The 25518-nt window shown below is 38.4% G+C and overlaps 1 protein-coding gene across 5 annotated transcripts in view; it reads right to left on the bottom strand.

Annotated features, from left to right (window-relative positions):
• Positions 1–25518, bottom strand: part of Herc4 (HECT and RLD domain containing E3 ubiquitin protein ligase 4) — a 78062-nt gene that overhangs the window by 40317 nt on the left and 12227 nt on the right. For 4 of the 5 annotated variants that reach the window (XM_005360131.3, XM_026785577.1, XM_013351224.2 and 1 more), the window contains 6 exons: positions 17671–17830; positions 14052–14128; positions 10796–11017; positions 9394–9485; positions 5516–5646; positions 994–1154 (listed from right to left, as the gene is read on the bottom strand). In XM_005360131.3, coding sequence (XP_005360188.1) covers positions 994–1154; positions 5516–5646; positions 9394–9485; positions 10796–11017; positions 14052–14128; positions 17671–17830 — 843 coding nt within the window. The remainder of the gene's footprint in view (positions 1–993; positions 1155–5515; positions 5647–9393; positions 9486–10795; positions 11018–14051; positions 14129–17670; positions 17831–25518) is intronic. The other variant, XM_026785578.1, reaches the window with a different exon arrangement.

The raw sequence follows: 25518 nt of genomic DNA, 5'->3' as shown, positions 1-25518 counted from the left end.
GACTTAAGATTAAATTCCAAACAACATACTTAGAAAAATAAAAATTAACCAACATCCTTCTCTTTTTGTTTGCTTGTTTGTTTTTTGAGACAGGGTTTCTCTGTAACAGCCCTCTAGGCAGGATTTCAGGAGAGAGAAAGGAAGAGGATGAAGATGTTTGTTTGTTTGTTTGTCGAGACAGGGTTTCTCTGTAACAGCCCTCTAGGCAGGATTTCAGGAGAGAGAAAGGAAGAGGATGAAGAATCTAGGCACACAGGAGACACTGAGAGGAAACAAGAGGTGCAAGATGGAGGAGAGGTAACACGACGTTACAGAACATATATTAAATATAAATGGGTTAATTTAAGTTATAAGAGCTAGTTAGGAACAAGCATAAGCGTTAGGCAGAGCTTTCATAATTAATAAGAAGTCTCTGTGCCATTATTTGGGAGCTGGCTGGTGAGACAGAAAAAGACTCGTTACACATGTATTTTGGGTCTTGCCATAAGCCCAGGCTAGACTAAACTCAATGTTCTTACTGTTACCACCATACTTGTAATTCAATGTTTTATTTTGGAGTGCTTATAAACATGGGAGATGAACATTTTTAAAAAATTTTTTTTTCTTTTTGAGACAGGGTTTCTCTGTGGTTTTGGAGCCTGTCTTGGAACTAGCTCTTGTAGACCAGACTGGTCTCGAACTCACAGAGATCCGCCTGCCTCTGCCTCCCAAGTGCTGGGATTAAAGGCGTGCGCCACAACCGCCTGGTCATTTTTTAAAATTTTTATTTATTTATATTTTACGTATGAGTGCTCTGCATGTATGCCTGCATGCCAGAAGAAGGCATTATTAGATCCTAATATAGACGGTTATGAGTCGGGAATTGAACTCAAGACCTCTAGAAGAGCAGTCAGTGCTCTTAACTGGTGAGCCATCTCTCCAGTCCCAGAAGACCAACATTTTAATAAGAGTTTTAATATATGTAGCAGAGAGGTTCAATACATTAACACTTACCAATATCTTGTGGACACTGCCCATTATAAGAAAACCAATTTCCTTTTACAGTGAAAGGACTTTTTCTGTTGCTTGTTGAACCAGTTCCCAACTGCCCATTACCACCAAGACCAAAGGAGTAAATTCGTCCTGAAGAAGGAACAAATGCAGAGGTATGCTGCCTAGAATAAAATGATAGAAAAACCTCTGACTTAAGATTAAATTCCAAACAACATACTTAGAAAAATAAAAATTAACCAATATCCTTCTCTTTTTGTTTGCTTGTTTGTTTTTTGAGACAGGGTTTCTCTTTGTAGCTTTGGAGCCTGGAACTCGTTCTGTAGGCCAGGCTGGCCTCAGACTCATAGAAATCCACCTGGCTCTGCCTCCTGAGTGCTGAGATTAAAGGCATGCACAACCACCACCCGGTCATAATCCTTCTCTTAAAAAAATAAAATGGGACTGGGAAGATGGCTCAGTGGGTATGAGTGTTTGTTCATGGGGAACTGATTAGAATACCCACCACCATATTTAAACAGTCAGGTCTGAATAGTTGTGTGCTTATAAACCCAGTATGTAGTGTAGGGACAAACTGAGAGCTTACTGACCAGCCAGTTTTGCTGAAATGGTGAACTTCCAGCTCACCGAGTTCCTATCTCAGGGTAATGCTGCAGAGAGTGACAGAGACAGACATCAGTGCTCTGTTTTGGCCTCTGAATATGCACACCACATTCAATAAAAGTCACAAGTCGTCTCAGCAGATACAAACTAGGAATGGGACTGGGATGTACCTCATTGGCAGAGTGCTTGCCTAGCATGGATAAGATGCTGGAATCAATCCCTAACACTAAAAACAAACATACAGAAAATAAAACTAGGAAGAAAAGAAAAATTGTTTACTTTGATAAAGATAACATACAAAAACAGCTGGCATAGAGGCATGTATGTCTTTGATCCTAGCACTTAGAGGAGACAGAGGCAGGCGGGTCTCTGTAAAGTTGAGGCCAACCTAGTCTACAGAGTTCTAGGACAGACAAAGCTACACAAAGAAACAAGAGTGAAATGGAGAAACCTTGTCTCAAAAAAAAAAAAAAACCAAGACCAAACAAAATGTACAAAACTCTTAAGGCAGACATAATACATTGAAATACTGAGTTTTTCCACAAAGATATCTTGATCATCAGTACTTTAATGAACATTATACTAGCATACCAGTCAATACATGAAAATAAGACAACTATATAAATGATATGCATAACCAACAGAGATAAACAAAACCAGATGTCTGTGTACAACAGTAAGTGATTAATAAAAGATAATGAGATGGCATTTTTAAGTAGTAATGTAAATACATAATTTATGACAACACTGTCATAACAAAGCAAGAAGCTTTCAAAAATTCTGGGAAAATGGATTAAGTACTAAACAGTGAGAATTTGTCTCTCATCCGGGTTAAGGATTACACTGGCTGAATCTAATACACATATTATTATTTTGCCTTAAAATAACAAAATTGACAAGTGTGTTGCATGGCTTTAGTTCCAGCACTTGAGAGTAGGGAAGGCTGACTTCTGTGAGTTCAAGGCTAGCCAGGACCACACACAGAGTTCCAAGACAGTCAGGGCTATAGAGTGAGACTCTGCCTTAAAATAAAACAACTTTAAAAAGAATCTAATCAGCTATGGGCTAGACTGACTGAGAGACAATTGTAACTACTAAACCAGAAATGAAAGTGGAAGCCTAGACATGGTGGCACTTGCGGAATGTCAACACTTAGGAGGAGGCAGGATTTTAGGTTTTAGGGCAGCCAGAGCTATATAGTGAGACCTTATCAAAACAAAAAGTCCCAGGTAAACTAAAGGATATTCATTATGATCAAGTATGATTTATTCCTGTAATACAAGGGTGGCCCAAAATATTTTTTTGGGGGGGGAGGGGGATTTTCGAGACAGGGTTTCTCTGTGGCTTTGGAGCCTGTCCTGGAACTAGCTCTGTAGACCAGGCTGGTCTCGAACTCACAGAGATCCGCCTGCCTCTGCCTCCCGAGTGCTGGGATTAAAGGCGTGCACCACCAGCGCCCGGCCAGGTGGCCCAGGATATTAACTGATCACTGCACACACCTAATTAAGTAAAGAAAAACAAATGACAAACAAAACCTAAAAGACATAGAAAGAAAGTATCTAATGAATTTAAATACTTGACAGACTGAAAAGACAAACTAACATAATGAAGTCATATGGGAAAAACTCAACATTGAATACATATTCAATGGTAAAAAGACTTTCCTCTAAGGTCATAAACAAAGCAAGATGTCCTCTTTCTACCATTTTTATTCCACACAGTCCAGCAAGTCCTAGTCATACCAATTTGGCAAAAATAAGAAATAAAATGTAGTCAAATTGGAAATGGAAAAAGTCATACCTATATGCAGATGGCATCACTATATATGTAGAGCACCTTAAACTATCCACTAGAAAACAAAATCAAAACTAAAACACCCTGTTAGGACAATTAGTGAAAGAAGCTTATCCTTGGACTAGGGCGCTGGCTCAGTGGGTAAAGTGCTTGCTATGTAAGCATGAGAACTTCAGTTCCCATATAAAGGAGCCAGGTATAGAGCAAGCAGTGTGTGCCTGGACGCCTACAAACTCAGAGCTAGGATGCAGATAGGAAAATAAAATGGGCCTTACTATCAAGCCAGTCAAGCCAACCAGTAAACTCTAGGTCCAGAGAGAAAGCCTGTCACAAAAAACAAGGTGAAGAGACCAAGGAAGGCATTTCTGGCCTCCCTGCAAGTGGACACCCACAAACACATAAGAAATTAAGTATGTAAATAAATGGAAAGCTAACCTATGCTCAAGGACTGATGGAAATATTTGATATTAGGCTATCAGTTTTACCCTAAACAAAGTAAAATTATATGCAAATTCTATGCAATCTCTACAATAACACAAGCAATGTATTCTTTTTCAGAAAAACTAAAACTCGTCAGAACTCTCAATGGATGTGAAACAGTAAATATAATTTTTCAAAAAAATTTTATTTGTATTTTATGAGTATGATTATTCTGCTTGCATGTATGTGTATGCACCAAGTCCATGCAGTGTGCAGAGAGGACAGAAGAGGGAACCTGATCTCCAGGAACTGGAGTTTCCATTAGATGGGAACTGAATTCAGGTCCTCCATAAGAGCAAGTGCTTTTATTCACCGAGCACTCTCTCCAGTCCAGCTAATATGATCTTATGAAGAAAGTAAGCCGATTGTGCTGTAGGCTTCTGCTTGAGGCCAGCCAGAGCTACACAGCAAGACTGCTCAAGAACAGTAAAACAAGGCTGGTGGGCTCACACTTCATGACTTAAAACACGATACAGAGTTACAGCAATTTAAACTGTTCAAAGTAAGCTTGGGCTATATGATGAGTTCTAAGCCAGCCTGAGCTACATAAGGAAAGGAAACGTCTCAAAAAACAAAGGCTAAGGATGCAGTTCAAGGGCAAAACACTTGTGTAGTATGTATAATGCCCTGGTTCAATCCCCAAAACTGCCACAAAATAGGAAATGGGTCAAGATCCAAATCTAAAAATTCTTGGAAGAAAACAGAACAAAAGATAAAGCACACTAGATGCATCTCTCAGAGTTCAAAGCCAGCCTGGTCTACAGATCTAGTCCCAGACAGTCAAGAGTTACACAGAAAGACCCTATCCTCAAAAGCAAAAACAAAGATAAAGCACACTGAATTGGGCAGTATTTTCTCAATTACACTATAGTCACAGGCAGCAAAAAGACAAAACAACTTCGTGAACTTTACATCTGTGTGCATACCTAAAAGCAATATTGGCCAGATACAATGGCTCATGCCGTTAATCACACCCAGCTATTAGGAAGATTCAGAGAACTGAGGACCATTTATGTGCAGGGCTTTGGGGTCAATCTCAATCTGTTTGTGTGTGCATATGTGCGTGCACACTAGAAGACAATCTCTGGCATCATCTCTTCTGACACAGGTCTCTCAGTAGCCTGGCTCTACAATTAGGCTACAATGGCTGGTCAGCAAACCCCAGAAATTCTGTTTTTGTCTCATCAATGTCAGGCTTATAAGCACATGCCACCATGTCCAGCATTTTATATAGATTGTGGGTACTGAACTCAGGTCCTTGTCCTAGCAAGGCAAGTACTTTATTAACAGATATCCCCCGCTAGTCCTGGATCCCATTTATTTCTCTTTTTTGTTTTTAAATAAACTGTTACTTTATTTTATTATATGGGTATTTTGCCTGTAGGTATGTCGACACACCACATGCAGCCTGGTCTACAGAGTGAGTTCCAGGTTGGTCAGGGCTATACAGAAAAATCATGCCTTAAAACAAAGGGGGGAAAATGTGAAATTTTTCTTGGAATAGGGACAGGGGAGTAGGTTGTTTGTTTGAAACAGGGACTCCCTATGTGGCCTCCCAAGTGCTAGAATTACAAGAGTGTATCATCAAGCTTAACAGTTTAATAATGAGTCTAGAGACCAAACTTCTCTCTTTTTTACCACAGCTTACCTTCCACAAGCAACCTGAGTAACAATGCTTCCCATAAGTTCAAAAACTTTCCTTGGGTTTATTTCATGACTGGTAGAGTTATGACCCAACTGGCCATACCCTCCGGCTCCGAAGGTGAACACCCCACCTTCCTGGAAAACAACAACAACGTATGAGGAAGCTCAATCAAAGAAAACTGTTCAGACATGAGTTGACCTTTAACATGGACTAAATGTTTTTTTTTTTCTTCCCAGCCCTTGAAATTAAACAGATGATGGCTGACTCAAGAGGGAAAGAATGTGTGACAGTAGGGACTGACCCTACAGCTCACTGCACGTGAGACAAGTACTCAGACCCTTTTTATGTAGAACATTTTAAAGATGTACTGTTAGTGTGGGGAATCAGCTACACTCTATGGAGCTGATTCTCTCCTTCCTCCTTTTACTACTGAGTTCTGGCCAGTCAACTCAGGTTTCCTTTATCTGCTGAGCTACCTCAACACCTTTCCCTTTTATTTTCAAACAGAATCTCACACAGATGTCAAGGTTGGTTGGTTCTGAACTTGATCTTAGTTCAGGAAGGCTCCTGCTTCATTCAGCATCTCACAGAGCTATGACCACCAGGCAGGTTTTCGCAGATTTTTAAAGTAATAAGTGATGTTTACATTACTATCCAACAATTTCAGTGTTCATTTCAGAAGTAATTACTGCTGGGCATGGTGGTACACAGCTGCAATCTCAGCACTAAAGAAGAGGTTGAAAGACTGCCCAAGAGTTTCATAAGTGACACCTTACCAAATAACAACTACCATTACATGAGTCAGGAAATACTTAATTGCACTGCTTCTAAATATTATTATATTCTTTTTTTTAATTCAAAGGACACATTTTTAACACTTCAAAAAAACTTTAAAATACTGCTATCTTTAGTTAGGAAGCTAGTTATTCCTTGAACACAGATGCTGGACCTAAATTGAATGTGATGTCCTCCCATCAGGAAGCCAGTGGGCAAAAAGATAATGAGTTTAAGGCCAGCTCAAGCTCTATAGAGAAATCCTGTCAAAAACAAAATAAAAACAAACAAAAGGCTCTACATACAGAGTACATGTAAGCAAATGCATAGATGATTTTAAGCATAGATAGTTGCTATAAGTGATAATCTTTTTTTTTTTTTTTGAGACAGTTTCTTTGTGTAGCCCTGGCTGTCCTGGAACTCACTCTGTAGACCAGGCTGGCCTCACACTCAGAGATGGACCTGTGTGACTCGAGTGCTGGGATTAAAGATGTGATCCTTTAGCACCCCACCACTGAGACTGTGTATTTTAAAACAGAGATGTGATACACTACAACCTAACACAACCAGTGTTTTCCTTTTTTTTAATTTATTTTTTTAATTTTATGTTAATTGGTGTTTTGCCATGTGTTGGGTCCCTTGGAACTGAAGTTACAGACAGTTGAGAGCTGCCATGTGGGTGCTGGGAATTGAACCAGGGTTTTCTGGAAGAGCAGTCTGTGCTCTTAACCACTGAGCTGTCTCTCCAGCCCCAACCACAGTGTTTTTCAATTTGATACTTTTCTTCATAACTGTACTTATGTGTGTGCAATCTTACATACTGCTTTCAACACCTAACAGCATAATTTTTTTGTATATTATAGTATAAGGGTGTGCTTTAAGAAACTTTCCATATCCAATACAGAGTAGGGCTGGGATACAGCTTTGGTTTCCAATGCTAACACTGTATAATGTGGGTATGATGGCGCACACCTGTGATTCTAATGCTCAGAAAGTGGAAGCAGGAGAATCAGGAGAATCAGAAGTTCAAGATCATTCTCAGCTACATTTAGAATTCAAAGGGAACTTGTAATGCCAGACCGAAGAGCCGGAGACTGGTCACAAAATTGAGGAAGTCTCAGCTATGTTAAAATTTTGTCTAAGCCCAGCAGTGGTGGTGCATGTCTTTAATCCCAGCACTCAGGAGGCAGAGGCAGAGGCAGGTTAATCTCTGTGAGTTCTGAATTCTGGTCTACAGAGTGAGTTCCAGGAGAGCCAGGACCACACAGAGAAACTCTGTCTCAAAAACCACAAACCAAAACCAAACAAAGATTTTTGTCTAAAAAGTAAAACTAAAAAAAGCAATTTTGAGTTTCTTTTCCTCCTTTTGTGATCTTATGCAAACCAGTACATACTCTGCACCTGAGCAATCCAATTTCAATACCATTTTTTTAAAATATTTTATTTATTATGTATACAATATTCTGTCTGTGTGTCTGCCTGTAGGCCAGAAGAGGGCATCAGATAGCATTTCAGATGGTTGTGAGCCACATGTGGTTGCTGGGAATTGAACTCAGGACCTTTGGAAGAGCAGGCAATGCTCTTAACCACTGAGCCATCTCTCCAGCCCTCTCAATACCATTTTTATGTTTGAGTGTTTTACCTGGATGTGAGTGCAGTGCCCCAGAGGTCAGATGGGGTCATCTGATCCCCTGAAATTGAATTACAAATGGTTGTGAGCTGTCATGTGGGTGACAGCAATCAAACCAAATTCTGTGAATCTAAACCCACTGATCTACATAAGTTCTTAGCCCTGCCAGGGCTACAGAGTGAGACTCTTTATAAAAAAAAAGGGGGGGGGGTAATGTCTTTTACCAGTTATACAAGACAGTATTAGTGAAGTCAGGCAGTGGTGGCACACATCTTTTAATCCCATCACTCAGGAGGCAGAGGCAGGCTTATCTCTGTGAATTTGAGGCCAGCCTGGTCTACAGATCAAGTTCGAAGACAGCCATACCTACACAGAGACAGCTTTTGATTTCTAAACTTTCTGCTTGTCTCCCTCTATCCCGCACTACCCCACTCAGTTGAAGTGGTACTTGGGATAGAACCCAGAACCTCCTGTTGTCAGACAAGGAGCATCTCTAGCCCTTCTGAAACATCAACTTCTAATCTGACCAAAGAACAATTTCCCAGAATCTTTGTTAATTGAATAAACACAATATATTTTTCCAGTAAAGATTAGCTGCACTCTGTTTTGTTTTTGTATTGTTCAAGATCTCATGTAGGTCCCTACATAACTTTTTACTGGGCTACACCCATCGTCTGAATATGTTCATTTCCATTTGACATCTAGTCACCACAGAAATACCTCAGAAAATGAAACATAAATGTTAAAGCAACTGATAAAGACTGTTCTGAAAACAAGCTGTAATTACTAGCACAGTACTCAGGCTACAGATAACAGAAATTCACTGCTTCTTTACTTGTTATAAAATATTTATAAACCAAATGGAAGCTTAATGCAAATTAGGCAGAATGACAGAGTGCAAATGGGACTGACACATAACACACACTGTAAGCCTGATGAACTAAATTCATTTTCATTCATAATATTTAATAATCCCAGCTACTCAGGAGGCTAACATGATTAAAAACCCAACGTCAGCCTAAGCAATAGCAATTTAGCAAGCTCCTATCTCAACATTAAAAAGGGCTGGAGATGTGGCTCAGTGGTAGAGAAGTGACCTAGTAAACCCAAGGTCTTGAGTTTTAATTTCTATTATCAACACCACAGACAAACACCCCTCCAAAAAGTGCTAGGCATGTAATGAATGCCTGTAACCCCAGCACTCGGGACACCCAGAAAGAGGAGTGTCTACAGTTTAAGGTGAGTTTGGGCTACATAATTATTTAAACACTGCTGCAATCGCATGTAACAGTGTATCAAAACGCACAGTTCCTAACCCTAAACATTAAGACATGTTACTTTCAAAAATAATTTAGGTCTTTTTAAAGATACAGTTTCTGAAACACAAAAACTGCTCGTTTAATGGAAATATCACAAAAGCATTCACCAATTATGAAAAAATTACTGTGAAAAATAAAAAGTTTTATAAATACAATACCTTGGTTAATGCAGCAGTATGATCTTCTCCGCAACAAATATAAACTATTTTCTGAGATCTTAGTGACTTTAGTAAATTAGGAACATACCTATCTGAAAATTCCAATAAAAGATGTTAATGATATTTTTAAACTAAAATTCTTCTACAATGTGCTTCCTCTACAGATTTCCAAACTCAGTAGACATAATACTAATTCTTACTATCACTTCAAGACCTTGTAAAAGACTATAAAATTGGGTTTCCAGGACTCTACTCCTATGATAAACAATTCAAAGATGAGCATTAAATCACCCTTATGCCAATGTGCACAAGGCTGAGCAATCCAGTTTAGTGTTTCAGATTTTCTACATGTGCATCATTATTTATTCTGTAATGGCTAAGCTCAGAGACCCTACTCAATAGCCTACCTACTTTCTGCTTTTTTGTGAAAAAACATATACACAGCATAATATGAACATATTTTTATGCAGAATAAAAATCATCTAATTCTATAAGAAAATTATTTGCTTATCATTTACCAGTCGTCACTAGGTAAAAACTCACTTTGGCCACCTCAATCATTAAAAGTATGTTGAATTTTAAAAACTATGGACTTGTGTGCCATTAGTAGTCAAAATACTGGCAGATAAAATATTGTAACTTTAAAAATTGCCATTTTTTTTATTAAAAATGTTTATTTTCAACACTATCATCAGTGTAAAAAGTTCAATCAAAAGTTAATGTAATAACCCCAGATCACATAAATCTAATTTAAAACACATCAATTGAATATATCATATAACTTTCCTAGAGCAAATTTATTTTCAGTATCAGGCCAAGCCATTGCATGCATGTTCTACCAGGAAGCGATATATGCAGCTTCTTAACTATTTATTTTATAGCTTCTTTCCATTAATGGTGGCCAATACTGGAACAACATTGGCTACCAATTAAAAGCAGTATTTGGAAACTGTCTTGACCCCCAGTAATGAAGATTTAGACAGCATAAACTTCTTTTCTTCCAGTGTTGAGGATTAAAACCATAGGCTCCTGTGTGGTAGGCAGCACTCTACCATGCTATACCCTCAGTCCAAACAATCTAAAAATTTTTCCTTGTTTTGGTGGAGGAAAGGTGCTAGGGGTTGAACCCAGGAGCCTTGTGCATACTAGGCAAGAGCTTTTCCACTGAGCTCTATCTCCAGGCCTCAAAAAACTTTCCAACTTATTATATGCTAATTTTTTGCCTTCCCATGATCTTCACAAAACATTACCACATTAAAATTTTAAATTAATATCCTCAATTCCACCTCTACTTGTCCTGGGAAGATCTGGGCATACATTATCTCCAATACTCTTAAAAAGCACTCATTCATCTTGGAAAATGATCTTTTAAAACATATACTTGAACATAATGAGAACCTACCATTTTCATCATTAAGACCTAGCTGACCAAATTTGTTACGTCCCCATCCAAAGATAGCCCCAGAAAGGGTGAGTACAAAACTATGGGCTCCTCCTGCTGCAACTTGCATGAATGGAATTCCAAGTAAAGACTTAATGAGCTGTGGTGAAGTCTGCTTTTTATAGTCAATGCCTAGACCCAGTTGGCCATATTTATTCTGTCCCCAACAGAAAACTTCACTTGCTGTAAGACAAAAATCGTAAAATTATTTTACACACACATAATTTGCATAATTTAATATACTAATACTCTTTTGAGACATCCTCTCATTAGATGAAAATACATACTTACTAGCAATGAAGTTTGTTTCTTTCTATGAAAACATACTACTACCTAAAAGACATTCCTTATCAGGATGCTTTTAAGTCTGAGAAAAACACTGGTAAATAGTAATGCAAATTAAAGATGCGTGCCATTCACTAAGGATACTCTATAACAAATGACTGTCCCTCACTAACACTCCTCATCTTTCTCTCTTACTCTCTAACTTCTCCCCAAGTACTCTTCTAATCTCAAGGCTTCAGTTATCAACATATACAAATTGAAACAGAAAGAAACACCTTGTAACATACTGCTTTTCTGACACCCATACATGGATGTTTCAAAACCACTTCTAATTCAATATGCCTAAAATGAGTGATGTCTCCTACCCTACCTATTTCCACTTCCCATACTTTTCTCTTCCCAGTGCTGCCCTCTATCAGAGGCATATATCCAGGGATGTCATGACCCTTCTCAGACATCACCAAATCTAAATCTACCAAGTATTACCAAGTCACATAAAGTTTTCTCTCTATAATGGGATTTTTTTTTTAGCATTCTTCCTGATTCCTTTTATCATTTTTGTCTGTTTGCCTCTTTCTTAATTTATTTAACTTTATTTCATGTGCATCAGTGTGAAGGTGTCAGATTCCCTAGAAGTGGAGTTACAGACAGTTGTGAGCTGCCATGTGGGCGGGCAATTGAACCCAGGTCCTCTGGAAGAGCAGTCAGTGCTCTTAACCACTGAGCCATCTCTCTAGCCCATGCCTGTTACTTTTGATTCATCTGTCAGACTATTTCACAACTTCAGATATTTTTTACTAAAACAACTAACAATAATCTAGTAAGCATAATGAGTAAATTTAAAAGTTTATACTACAAAACAGTACACATTTAAAACTAAGCTTCTAGGCTGGGGAAACGACTCAGCTGGGAAAGTGGAAAGGAGCTCAATAGGCTCCCATGTGGGAGGAGGGGAAGCCAGGTATAGGAGCGTGCTCTTGCAATCTCTAGCACTGCGAAGAGGAGCCAGTAATGTCTCTCAGATTCACTGACTAGTCAGCTTATCCTAACTCATTTAGTAAGCTCCAAAGTAGTGAAGGCCTGTCTCAAAAAGGAAAAAAAAAAAAAAAAAAAAAAAAAAGAAAGAAAGAAAGAAAGAAAGAAAGAAAAAAGAAAAAGAAAGGGTATATGTCACCAGAGGACCAACTCCCAAGGCTGTCCTTTGGATCCAAATCTGTGTACACTTAGCTAAAAAAATAAAAGTTGGTGTCTCTTTAACCTTTGTTCAAGGACAGCCTGAGCTATGGAGTCAAGACTCTGCCTCAAAAACAAATAAAACAAACAAACAAACAAACAAACAAACAAACAAAAAAGCCCAAGAAAACAAAAGCAAAAAGGGTAGACTTGAGGGGAGAAGTCTGGAGCTTCCCACTGCACTCAGGATGAACATTCCTCACTCACTGCACTCCAGCCACACTTACACTCCTTTGCACACATGTTCTGATTTCACCATCCTAATCACCTTCTAACTTTTTGTTCAGCTCACTTCTAGTCTTCATTCTTGGATACCCCAGATTAAATCTCATCCTCATTAAATGTTCTATAAACTGTAAACTTTTTCTCTACAGACCTTTCACAGTATAATTATGTTGTAATTTGTGTGATCCTACGAGGTCCAGGAATGCAGCTATCACTTACTGTATACTGTATACTCATCTGTATAGTTCATACAAAATGCTCAGAAGGCTTGCTGCATGACTATACTACCTAAAGCTACATAATGCAAAAAATAAAAACCAGCTTCAGATGGCAAACTTTTTGTTGTTGTTTTGTTTCTTTTTTCTGAGACGATTTTTGTGTAACTCTGCTGTCCTTGTTTACTGAGTTAAAACCTAGTATTTTGTTTACAGTATACCCCATTAGGCAGTTATAGAGGCACCAGAACTTATTTTCTGGCATAGTCTAAGCTGGCCTGGAACTTGCAGAAATCTTGCTTCAGCTTCCCAAGTGCTGGGCTTTATAGGTATGTATCACCATGCCGAGCTGAATTTATCATTGCATTTTTTAATTCATGTGTTTGACTGTGTGTGTGCACCCCCAAGAAGGTATTGATCATTTGGAGCTGGAGTTACAGAGCTGCCTTATATGGGTGCTGGGAACTGAGCTCAGGGCCTCTGGAAGAGTCACTTCTCCTGTTCAAGGTTTATCTTTTTAAGTGGTAACACAAAAACCATGGGTGATTCTCTATTCATTTTCCAATCATTAGTTGGCATATGAATAAATTAAACCAGAAAGAAGAATGTAAACAAAACTAATACGATACTTATCCTCCTCTGTGCTTAATTCCTAAAAAGCTTAGATATAAAATTTAATGAGATGGGGGAGAGCAAGTTTCCTCTGCTATGAACTAATGGCTTTTAAAAATTTAGTAACTAAGACATATAACTCAGTTTTGGGCCTATATAGTAAACAAAAAAATAATGCACACACACAAAAATCAAATTCCTAGTGAAAAACATAATAAAGATGTATAAGGTATTTGCAGATAAATGAAAATACAAGTGTCAGGCAGTAATGGCACACTCTTTTAATCCCAGCACTCTGATCTCTGAGTTGGAAGCCAGCCTACATAGTCTACATAGTGAGTTCAAAAATATCAAGAGCTACACAGTGAGAACCAAAAACTAGTAAGAAAAACTTAAAGAATTACAAGGAGTATCATGTTCATGAGTTAAAACCTTAACACTGTTAAAGATTATCCTGAAACTGATTTATAGACAACAATCTCAACAAATATTTTAGCAGTTCTGTGTATGTAAAAACTTAGCTGATTTAAAACACATACAGAAAACAATCCAAATGCAGTACAAATCCTGTAACAGGAGAAAGTTAGAGGTCTTTTTGTTCAAAGCACCAAGCAATAACTTTTAGAAAGAAAAGGCCAAATGCTTACCTTTAGAAAGTGCAAGTGAGTGATAGTAACCACATGCAACCTGTACTATTTGGATATCCGAAAGACTTTTAATATTTCTAGAAAAGAAGAGCAGAATCAGTTAGTTCCCTGTGAGTAACAAGTGGATCTTCTATGCTACTCATGTACCATACACTGGCCACTTATTATGCGCAAGTTTGTCTTTCCAGGGTGCACCATCTTTTTCAGTCAGGCTAATTATCAAAACTTTAAGTTAAAATCAGTAATCAGAATGTTAAATATATTTTTTTTTAAAAAAGTAAAAGATGGGCTGAGAAAACACCTTAAAAGACAAAATCGGGAGGTTGGGAATTTAGAGCAGTGGTAAACAAGTCCTGGGATTTGGTCCTCAGCTGGGGGGGGAGGGGGGGCAAAAACAAAACAAACCAAAATGACAGAATAAAAGCCAAGTGCACCATGTTTACAGATAAACACCCTTTAGGATGCTCTTATTCAAACGTTTTCTTCCATTATCCAGTACTTTTCTTAATTTTTACAGTGCAAAACTTGGCAGTTTATTTGGAAGACCAATTATTCTAAAACTAGTGCTGTCCTAACTCAGAACTGTGGACCCCATTCCCTCCCCCTAGCCTGCCCTTCTCAATCTGCACTCACAGCAGTGGCATCTGTGTTAACTAAAGAAATTTAGTCCATTCACATTTATTATAATCAAAATGTATCTGTTTTTGCTATCTTGTATTCTGTCTTCACGCTCCTAAATTTACCTAACTACAATGTACTGTGCTTCCCCTTCACCTGACCAATCTTCTACTAATTTTCTGAACGAATACTTTCAAGAAAAGGGGAAAGAAGAAGGAATTTTTCTTATTTGCCTTTTTCTGACAATGCCATCTGACCTGATTCTGCCCTGTGTGTGTGTGTGTGTGTGTGTGTGTGTGTGTGTGTGTGTGTACACACACATTTCTTAACCACAAACCTTAGAGCTGTGTTTCAAACCAGCAGGTTCCAATGTAACTTCAGCTTTTAAAATCATTACAAAATACCATAGCAAATTAAATGCAAAAAAGCTAGAAACAAAAATACATGGATGTGTATAATTATGCTGATAATTATAACTTTCTCCTGTTATAGGATTTGTACTGCATTTGGATTGTTTTCTGTATGTGTTTTAAATCAGCTAAGTTTTTACATACACAGAACTGCTAAAATATTTGTTGAGATTGTTGTCTATAAATCAGTTTCAGGATAATCTTTAACAGTGTTAAGGTTTTAACTCATGAACATGATACTTCATGTTAAGTAGTATTAACTCTTACTGCTTATGGGTACCACCTACATAGTACACTGATCTTTTCACCATATTAAATTACTCTGGAGAAAAAAACCTATTCCAGTTACTAATTTACAAGTTCAAGTAGAACACTTCATAATACTACATTTTCATAGAGCCCTGTTTTTCTGTCTTCATACTGTTATCACTACTATATATTTACTTAATATCTGTCTCCTGTGCCAAACAATATATTCTGTAAAGGTAGAATACAGCTTATACTCATGAGACTCCCAATGCCTAACACAGCGCTAGGCAAACACCAGTTAACTGAACACACCATTTTTAAAGGTCTATAGAGTGAGTTTGAAGCCAGCTAGAGGTACACAGTGAAATGCTGTAAAATTAAACAAACAAAACCACCACCTTAAATGACAACACACTAAATTCTCCACTTAAAAATGAGCAATTAAAGCCGGGCGGTGGTGGCGCACGCCTTTAATCCCAGCACTCGGGAGGCAGAGGCAGGCGGATCTCTGTGAGTTCGAGACCAGCCTGGTCTACAGAGCTAGTTCCAGGACAGGCTCCAAAGCCACAGAGAAACCCTGTCTCGAAAAACCAAAGGAAAAAAAAAAAAAAAAGAGCAATTAAAGCTAGAGATTATTACAAACTCTCTACCAACAAACTCCATGACCTAGAAGAAACAGACCAATTCCTGAACAAAAACACTTAAAAACTGAACCATGAAGGAAACACAAAACTCAAAGATCAGCAAGGAGTAAGATAAAATCAGTACTAATGTGTCCACTAAAGAAAGTAAAAGACCGGATGATGGCTTCTCTGCTGAGGCAAACATCTAAAGAACTGATACTGACTCTCATATTACTTTGGAACATTCAAGAGAAATGAATTCACCTACTCTGATACTAGTAACAAATAAGGGCATATCATAAAAGACTAGAGGCTGAAGAAATAGGTATAAAAGGAGTATATTTCTACATAATAAAGATGTTACAGAAAATGCAGAACTAGGGGGCTGGAGAGGTGACTGATTAAAAGCACTTGCTGCCCTTGCAAAAGATGCATATTTGGTTTTTCCAGCACCCACACGTCAGCTCACAACCATCTGTTGCTCTCGTTCAGTGGTTCTCAACCTATGGACCACGACTCCTTTGTGGGTTGAGTGGCACTTTCACAGGGGGTGAATATCAGATATCCTGATTTACATTATGATTTCTAACAGTAGCAAAATTACAGTTATGAGGTAGCAACAGAAATAATTTTATGACTGGGGGTCACCACAGCATGAGCAACTAACTGTATTATAGGATTGCAGCAGTAGTAAGGTTGAGAACCACTGCTCTAGTTCCACAAGATCTGATGCCTTCTTCTGCCTCTCTGGGCACTCACACGGTGCATACACATATATACGTGCAGACAAAACACTCATACACATAAAAAAAGAAAATCTTAAACAGCAACAAAAAACCCAAGAAGTTAACATAGAGGATAAAAGCTAAATGCTCCCTCCAAGATTTAAAACAAGAACCAGGAATAGTGGTGCATAACTTAAGTCCCAGTACTGGTGGGGAGGAGGGTCCATTTCTAATGGAATTCTACACTGACTTAAACAGACAAAAATCAATTAAGCCTTAAAATAAAAAAGGTCAGAGAAACATGTAATCAATAGGTATTTTTTGGTTGTTTTTGAGACAGGGTCTCCCTATAAAGCCCTGGCTGTCTTGGAACATCATATATAGACCAAGCTGGTCTTGAACTCACAGAGACCTGTCTTTCTGCCTCTACTTCTGAGTAGTGGGATTAAAGGCATGCACCACCACCCAGTAACCAATCAATATTTAATAAATATTTCAATAGCTAGGACACTTGACAGAATAGAAGCAGCAGCTTAAATCAGCCTATCCCAGTCTAGAAGAAAACAATTGCTACTTTTTTTTTCTTTTTTCCAAGAAAGGTTTTCTATGCATAGCCTTGGCTATCCTGGAACTTACTCTGTAGAAGAAAGGCTGGCCTCCAACTCACAGAGATCCACCTGTCTCTGACTCCAAGAGCTAGGATTAAAGACATGTGCCACCATACCTGGCATTCTACTTCTTTTCTTTAAAAACAAAAATTGTATCCATTATGAAGACAACATCAGTTATATAAAACAGCCAACCAAATACCTCAACCCCAATCAATAACAAGAGCCAACTTAGTAAATTCTAAGAAGATTCCAAGGGGAAAAAATAATGAGGCAACAATACTTACATACTCACAGTAAGCAGAGTGCTCACCATAAGCAAAATGACTTAGATAAACAAATTTATTATAAAAGATTAAGGACCTCTTTGTGGTCACCTTTGTTACCTGGGTACTCTGATATATTCCTCTGATCCTAGGAGGCCAAGTTGTCCATCAGAGTCGAGACCCCAAGCATACACCTGGCCCTTGTCATTAAGTGCTAATGTATGAGCTTCTCCACATGAAACAGCTACGATATTTTGGGCATCCAGGGCAACAACCTGCTCTAACAGAACAGAAGTCAAGAAGAGAAACATTACATTCTAGTTGAACTTGAAATGAGAATAAACATATTCGATTCTCATCGTCTACCAAAAGTAAGATGCTTAAACATAAAATACAATCAGTTGTGATGAAAAATTGACAAATATGGGCGGTGGGGTGGTACATGCCTTTAATCCCAGCACTCGGGAGGCAGAAACAGGTGGATCTTTGTGAGTTAGGGGCCAGCCTGGTCTACAAGAGCTAGTTCCAGGACAGGCTCTAAAGCCATAGAAGCCCTGCCTCGAAAAACCAAAAATAAATAAGTAAATAAAACAAGTGAAATTGACAAATATGTTCCACATACAATTCTCACTGTGATAATACCACTAGGGATAATAAGTGACCTGAACATCTTTGAGAAATTTAGGGCTCATCAAGTTGATCTCAGAAGTACTCTATTAAAAAACATCACTAAAAAAGATAATAATAATATTAAATTATTAAAAAAAAGTAACAACCCCTGGGCTATTGGAATTTTAGCCGGTAATTCAGACTAACTTTATCATACAGACACTACAGTGTAGTATTCTTGGGTTTTTGGGTTTTGTTTGTTTTGTTTTTCAAGACAGGATTTCTCTGTGTAACAGCCCTGGCTGTCCTGGAACTTGTTTTGTAGACCAGGCTGGCCGCAAACTCAGAGATCTGCCTGCCTCTGCTTCCCGAGTGCTGAGATTAAAGGCATGCGCCACCACAACCCGACCAGTGTAGTATTCTTAATGAAATAATCTCAACTGGCAATTTATTTACAAATATTTTTGTTGTTGTTGTTAGTTTTTTGAGACAGAATCTCATTATTGCAGCCCAGGGTGGTCTGAACTTGAGTTCTTATGCCTCTGCTGCCCAACTGCTGGGATTACAGGCATGCACCATCACTCCAGGCTCAGATTATTAAATATAAAATCTGTTGGGATATGCTGAACAGAAAGCTCAAAGGTATTATGCCCATTATAAACAGTATGTTTCAGTTTATAGATTCCACTTTAGCACCAACAGCTATAAACCCCCTCACGTGGTTAAAATAAGTTCAAGTTTTATTTTTTTAAAATAAATAAATAAATATTTATTTATTTATTATGTATACAATATTCTTTCTGCATGTATGCCTGAAGGCCAGAAGAGGGCACCAGACCTCATTACAGATGGTTGTGAGCCACCATGTGGTTGCTGGGAATTGAACTCAGGACCTTTGCTCTTAACTGCTGAGCCATCTCTCCAGCCCCCTAAGTTCAAGTTTTAAATCAAAAGTAGCCAGCCAGCGACAGCTCAGTGGGTTAAGAGCACTTGCTGTTCTTACAGAGGACCTAGGCTCAATTCCCAGCATCCACGCAGTAGCTTGCAAAACCTCCAGTTCCAGGGCATCTGAGGTTTGGTTCTGGTCTCCAAAGGCACCTGAATGCACAAGGTGCACATGTAATCATTCAGGAAAAACACTGTTAGTGTTTTACCAGTAAGTTTTTAACACGCCACTTGAAATTAACTTTATAAGCTTGCTACCATTATTACCTTCAACACAACAGAAGCCTCACGAGGAAAGTAATTAAAACTCCATCAACTAGGGTTTCTTGGCATACTAATTTGTAAATAATGCTATTGAATAATGAAACTGACCACATCAAGAAAACTGACATTCCTCCATGTAAAGCAATTGATATTGTACCTGGATTACGATCTTATATTTTTGGGGTGGGGGCAGAGGGGAGGCTAGTGCTGGATAACCTCCAGGAATCTGTACAACTCCACTGATACACTAAGTACTTACCTTAAAGTATCTTGAGTTGATGTATACTTGAGGCATGTAAACTTGGCCTTACTATGTAGATCAGGCCTGCAACCGTCTTCCTGCATCTGCCTCACATGTCCTAGGATTACAGCTGTGCACAACCATGCCAAGTGAGCTGATAATTCTTTAAGCTAGTGCCTAGTACACTGAAGTGTATAACACCAATTTCTCACTCTGCATTATTTTGTATATGTTTTAATAAAATCATATTGCAGAAACACACACACACACACACAAACCAGGATATATCATGACATTTCTCTAAAAAATTAAGAAAACTAGGAATCATTAACTTACACAGATAGTCCCATAAATCTTATTTACAATGGGAATTGAAATCTTTTTCAGTAACAGAAGCTCACAGGTAGTGGCACAAGCCTTAAATCCCAGCACTCAGGAGGCAGACGCAGGCAGATCTCTGTGAGTTCAAGGCTAGCCTGGTCTACAAAGCGAGTTCCAGAACAGTCAGGGCTACACAGAGAAACCCTGCTTTGAAAAACTAGAGGGGGGGGATAAACAGTCAGACAGAAAAATAAATAATAGCAGAGGCTCCCCAAGAAAGTCAATAGCACACTGAAGCAATTCTAATGGAAGTAGCAAAAGAAAGCAGAGTACAGAAATGAGTTAAGACTCCTTAGTTCTCCAACTAGCCAACACTTAAATTGGATTCTGATGGCTATGAACTCAAAGGCATCAAAATCTAATGTGTAATATAAATATCCAATGTAAATTACACATTAGTATTAAAATATACACTGTTGCTCCCAAGCACTTAAAATACAAAACTAAAGTTTGGGAAAAAGAGTAGAAATAAAGATTGTGATTAAAGGTTAAAATAAAGATAAGAAAAAGATGTCATGTGAACAAGACCTTTACTTAGGTTTTGAAATACATTAGAAAGGATAATGATACTTAAGTCTTGAGCTTAGGAAAGCAAAAGAAAATCCAGGTATCCATCAGGAAAATTCAAAATACTAGAACAAAACAAAGATAAATCAAAATTGAAAAGACTGATGGAGAAAACATTATTTATGCCTCTGACAAAGGAGCATCACTCATTCATTCTTTTTCTGGAGCTAGCTCTTGTAGATCAGGCTGGCCTCGAACTCATGTTCTTGTGATGCTGGGCAGTGGTAGAAGTGTAGCTCCCAATTATATGGTCAAAAGTGTAAACAGAGACACACATGTACTTGTTAAACTATGATACCCAGCAGGTTATCTACATCAAATAGTTCAACTTAGAAAATGTACTCTTCATGCTACTGGGGGGGAAAGTAACCAGTATCTCCCAGATCAAAGGGTACTAGGTGGACGAGTTGTTTTGGAGAAAATAAACAGACTAACCCACATCACAATCATTTCCTTTCTTGTTCTCCACAATCATAAAACTGTTCTAATTCCACACACACACCTTAACTTTCTCCCTACATATCCATTTATTGATCGATTGGCAAGATCTCTGCAGCTCTGGCTGGTCTCAAATCCAGACACCCTCCGGCTTCTGCTTCTCTGACTGCTGGGATTAAACACTCTGATTTTCTTGACATGTACATTTCTCCTCTATTCAACTGCCAAAATAATGACTGTTTACATGCTAAGTAAAAATTATGCTTAGATTAGTGAAAAAAACAACTGCAAACACAGAAACGATACACACAAAAGTTTTTGGTTGTTTTTTTTTTACATTTTACGGTCAGTTCATTGTTTACAGATCAGCTCATCATTTTCAGTTCAGTCATGTTTAAAAGCCTGTATAAATAATACTAATTTGAGTATTTATTTTTCAAAATATCGGGATACAATTAATCCTTATAATTACTCATTAAATAATTTTTAAAATCAATGGCTAAAGGTTTTCAAGATACCTCAATGTGAAGAAAGGGGCTTGCCACTAAGTCTGACTCAATTCTCTCCACAGGACCATAAAATGGGAGGTGTAAGTCACCTGCTGTAGGTTGTCTCTGATCCCCACATGTAGACTACGGCACATGTGTGCACTCATCTCCACCATATAATTTTTTATTTGTTTTCCTGTCCCGTGTCCTCTCTAACATCGGAAGATAAAAGAATCCCATTCATTCTGTCTTGTTCCAATATAGCATACCTCCAAGGACCACAATGTTTTTGTTTTGTAATATTTTAGCATAGTTCCTTTTAAAAGTTACAACATGGCCTTTATTAAAGACTAAAGGAGAGGGTTGGAGAGATGGCTCTGGTTAAGAGCACTGCCTGCTCTTCCAAAGGTCCTGAGTTCAATTACCAGCAACCACATGGTGGCTCACAATCATCTGTAATGAGATCTGGTGCCCTCTTCTGACCTGCAGGGATACATGCAGACAGAATACTGAGAACATTGTATGCATAATAAATAAATCTTTAGTAAATAAATAAAGGCTAAAGAAGCGGGAAGTGGTGGCACATGCCTTTAATCTGGGAGGAAGAGGCAGGCAGATCTCTGTGTGTTCGAGGCCAGCCTGGTCTGTAAGAGCTAGTTCCAGGACAGGCACCATTAACTACAGAGAAACCCTGTCTCGAAAATCCAAAAAAAAAAAAAAAAAAAAAAAAAAAAAAAAACTGTTGAATAAATACCTATTTGGACTATCATGAAGAGATAGATCCTGGCAGTTTAACAGGCTATCAGGTAAATCTGAAAAGGGTCTAATACCCAAACCCGCATTAGTCAGACCTAGCTATGAAAGCAAACATCTGAGTGCTCAGCACATGCCAGGCCACTGCTCTCTGCACAGTATGTGCTCTCACTCAATTAGCCCCTCCCAAAAGCTCACATGACTGTCCTCATTTCACAGAACAGAACACTCAGACACACAGAGGATAAGCAATACGCCCAAGACAATATAACTACAAGCAACAGACCAGGGCTGTATGTAAGTTCTTCAATGCCTGCTTTTTAAAAACTTTATTTTGCTGGGCATGGTGGCGCACTCCTAAATCCCAGCAATCCGGAGGCAGAGGCAGGTAGATCTCTATAAATTTGAGGCCAACCTGGTCTACATAACGAGTTCCAGGACAGCCAGAGCTGTTACAGAGAAACCCTATGTCAAAAAACTAATATAAATATAGATACACATATATAGAGAAATAATACATTTGTACTGTTTGTACTGTTCAAAAAGATACAAAGTGAAGCTTATCATTCATGCCCTTCATCAACCTACTTACGTTCTGCCTACCTCTGAACCTACAGTAACTGCTGTTATTGTTTCAATACATCTATAAGTCAATATAAATGAATTTTTTTATTTACCCAACTTTCTCTACTACATTCTTTTATATCTTTTTTTTTCCTTAGTATTATCTTCTCATTCCAGTCCTCAACCACATAGCACTACATTACATTACAATGGTTGGACAAATTATAATTCTGCCAGTTTCTAAAAGAAGCATTAAAACTTTTCTAATCTCCATAAAACACTGATTAAATACAAATGTAGCTATTATGTAGCAGACCAGAAACTGACCTTTTCTCTGGGTTTGAGGCCAGGGCTGCAGAGATTCTGCCAATCAATAGATTAGATAGATAGATAGATAGATAGATAGATAGATAGATAGATAGATAGATAGATAGATAGATAGATAGATAGATAGGAGAAAGTTAAGGGGTATGTGTGTGGAGTTATAAAGCGCAGTGCTGCAATTTTTCAGCTACGTCATATACGTTTTTAAAAACTGACCCTGAGTTATTACTCTTTTTATTGTAATTATGAAGGGTGTGTTAAATTATTTCACTTATCTTATTTTCACTGTGTTGGGAGGGGGATATGAATAAATCAATGAACATGTCCACAAGTGTATCTGTGGAGAGACCAGAAGGGATCACCGAGACTCCTAGGAGCTGGAATTACTCTGGAAGAGCAACAAATGCTCTTAATCTCTGAGCTATCTCTCACGTCCTGTCCTCACATTCTTACTTTTCTCACCCAAAAAAACAAACAGGGCTGAACAGTGGCACAAACCTAAAATCCCATCACTAGTTAACTCAAGGTCAGCTTAGGCCAAATAAATAACAAGACCCAGTCTCAAACAATAAAAAAGCGGGTGAAGGCTGATTTTTAAGACTTTTAGGTAATACAGAAAGGATTCAACAATGCCTGACACATAATGATGGTTGTTATTAGTTCTGAATACAGCATTGTATTTTTAAAATAATAGTTCACTAAGTTTCCATAATGTTTTTTCTCTCCCTATATTATACTGCCATATCGACATCTAAATGAATGCTTTCTTCCTTATTTCTATTTGCAGGCTTACTCAACTGCTTACCCGAGTATACATGTGAACATATGTTCACACAGAGATAACCAATTAGCTTTTCTTTTTTTAAATATTTTTATGGTTTATTTAACTTTATTTTATGTGCATTGGTGTGAAGGTGTCAGATCCCCTGCAACTGGATCTTCAGACAGTTGTGAGCTGCCATGTGGGTGCTGGGAATTGAACTCGGGTCCTCTGGAAGAGCAGTCAGTGCTCTTAACCACTGAGCCATCTCTCCAGCCCCCACCAATTAGCTTTTTACATGGCTACTCTGATAAGTGTAGAATGGGCTGGAGAGGTGGCTCAGTGGTTAAGAACATGTACTGCTCTTCCAAAGGACCTAAGTTCGAGTTCCAGAACCTACACCAGTTGGCTCACAGCCACTGTAATCACAGCTCCAGGGGTATCTGATAACTCTGGCCTCTACGGCACTTGCACTCGTGTACACGTATCTACACTGACAGCGTAATTAAAAATAAAATAAAAAACTATTAAGAGGGTAATTATAGTTTCATGAGGTTCATTACTGTTAGGAAGTAATGAATAGCAAATACCTGGATCAGAAAGTATGTATGTATATGGTAATTTCTAAGTACTTAGGATCAGTTCTGGGCAGCAATCTGACCTCTGCACTCAGCATAACATGACAAGTCTTTCTGTTGTTGCTTTCCAGTTAGGGTTAGAGTTTCTCTGTGTAGCCCTGGCTGTCCTGGAACTCACTCTGTAGATAAAGCTGGCCTCGAACCCAAGAGATCCACCCACACAAGTGTTTGGATTAAAGGCATGCACCACAACCACCAGGCTTGTATGACAGTCTTAAAAAGAAATAAAATCACAAATAAGCAAAGTAGCCAAATTCTCCTCTAGCTGTTTTGCACTGATTGCTCTTCCAGAAGCCCCAGGTTCAACTCCCAGCACCCACATGGCAGCTCACAATTGTCTGTAATTCCAGCTCCAGAGGACCAGACAGCCATGGCAAAACACCAAAGAACATAAAGTAAAAAGAAAAAACTTTTTTAAAAAGAGAAAAAAAAGTGATATATCAAAGGAACTCTCACCCACTCCAACAACAGTTTATAATTACAATTATTTCAACTACTAGTAACCCAGAAAGAAGCAAGTCAGTCATTAACTTGATAGGGATTGTTTGTTCCACAATAAGCAAATAAGCCTATTAACAAAATTCAAATGATCAAGATATCAGATGGTACATGACTATGACAGTTTGAAAGAAAATGGTACCCAAGAGAGTGGCACTACTGGGAGGTATGGTCTTGGTTGGAGGAAGTGTGTCACTAGGGAGATAGGCTTTGAGGCCTCATATATGCTCAGGCCACTTTCTGTTGCCTACAAGTCAAGGTGCATGAACTCTCAGCTCCTTCTCCAGCACCATGTCTGCCTGCATGCTGCCTTGCTTCCTGCCATGATAATAATGGACTAAACCTCTGAACTTATGTAAGTGAGCCACCACAATTAAATGTTTTCCTTTATAAGAGTTGCCATGTAAGCCAGACCCAAAAAGAGGAACATGGGATGTACTCACTCATATTTGGTTTCTAGCCATATTTAAAGGACAGTGAGCTTATAATTCGCAATCC

The sequence above is a fragment of the Microtus ochrogaster genome, linkage group LG2 (assembly GCF_000317375.1).
Source record: "Microtus ochrogaster isolate Prairie Vole_2 linkage group LG2, MicOch1.0, whole genome shotgun sequence".
NCBI classification, from domain to species: Eukaryota; Metazoa; Chordata; class Mammalia; order Rodentia; family Cricetidae; genus Microtus; species Microtus ochrogaster.
Note: the sequence above shows the minus strand (reverse complement) of the source record. Positions and strands in the feature narration are given on the sequence as shown.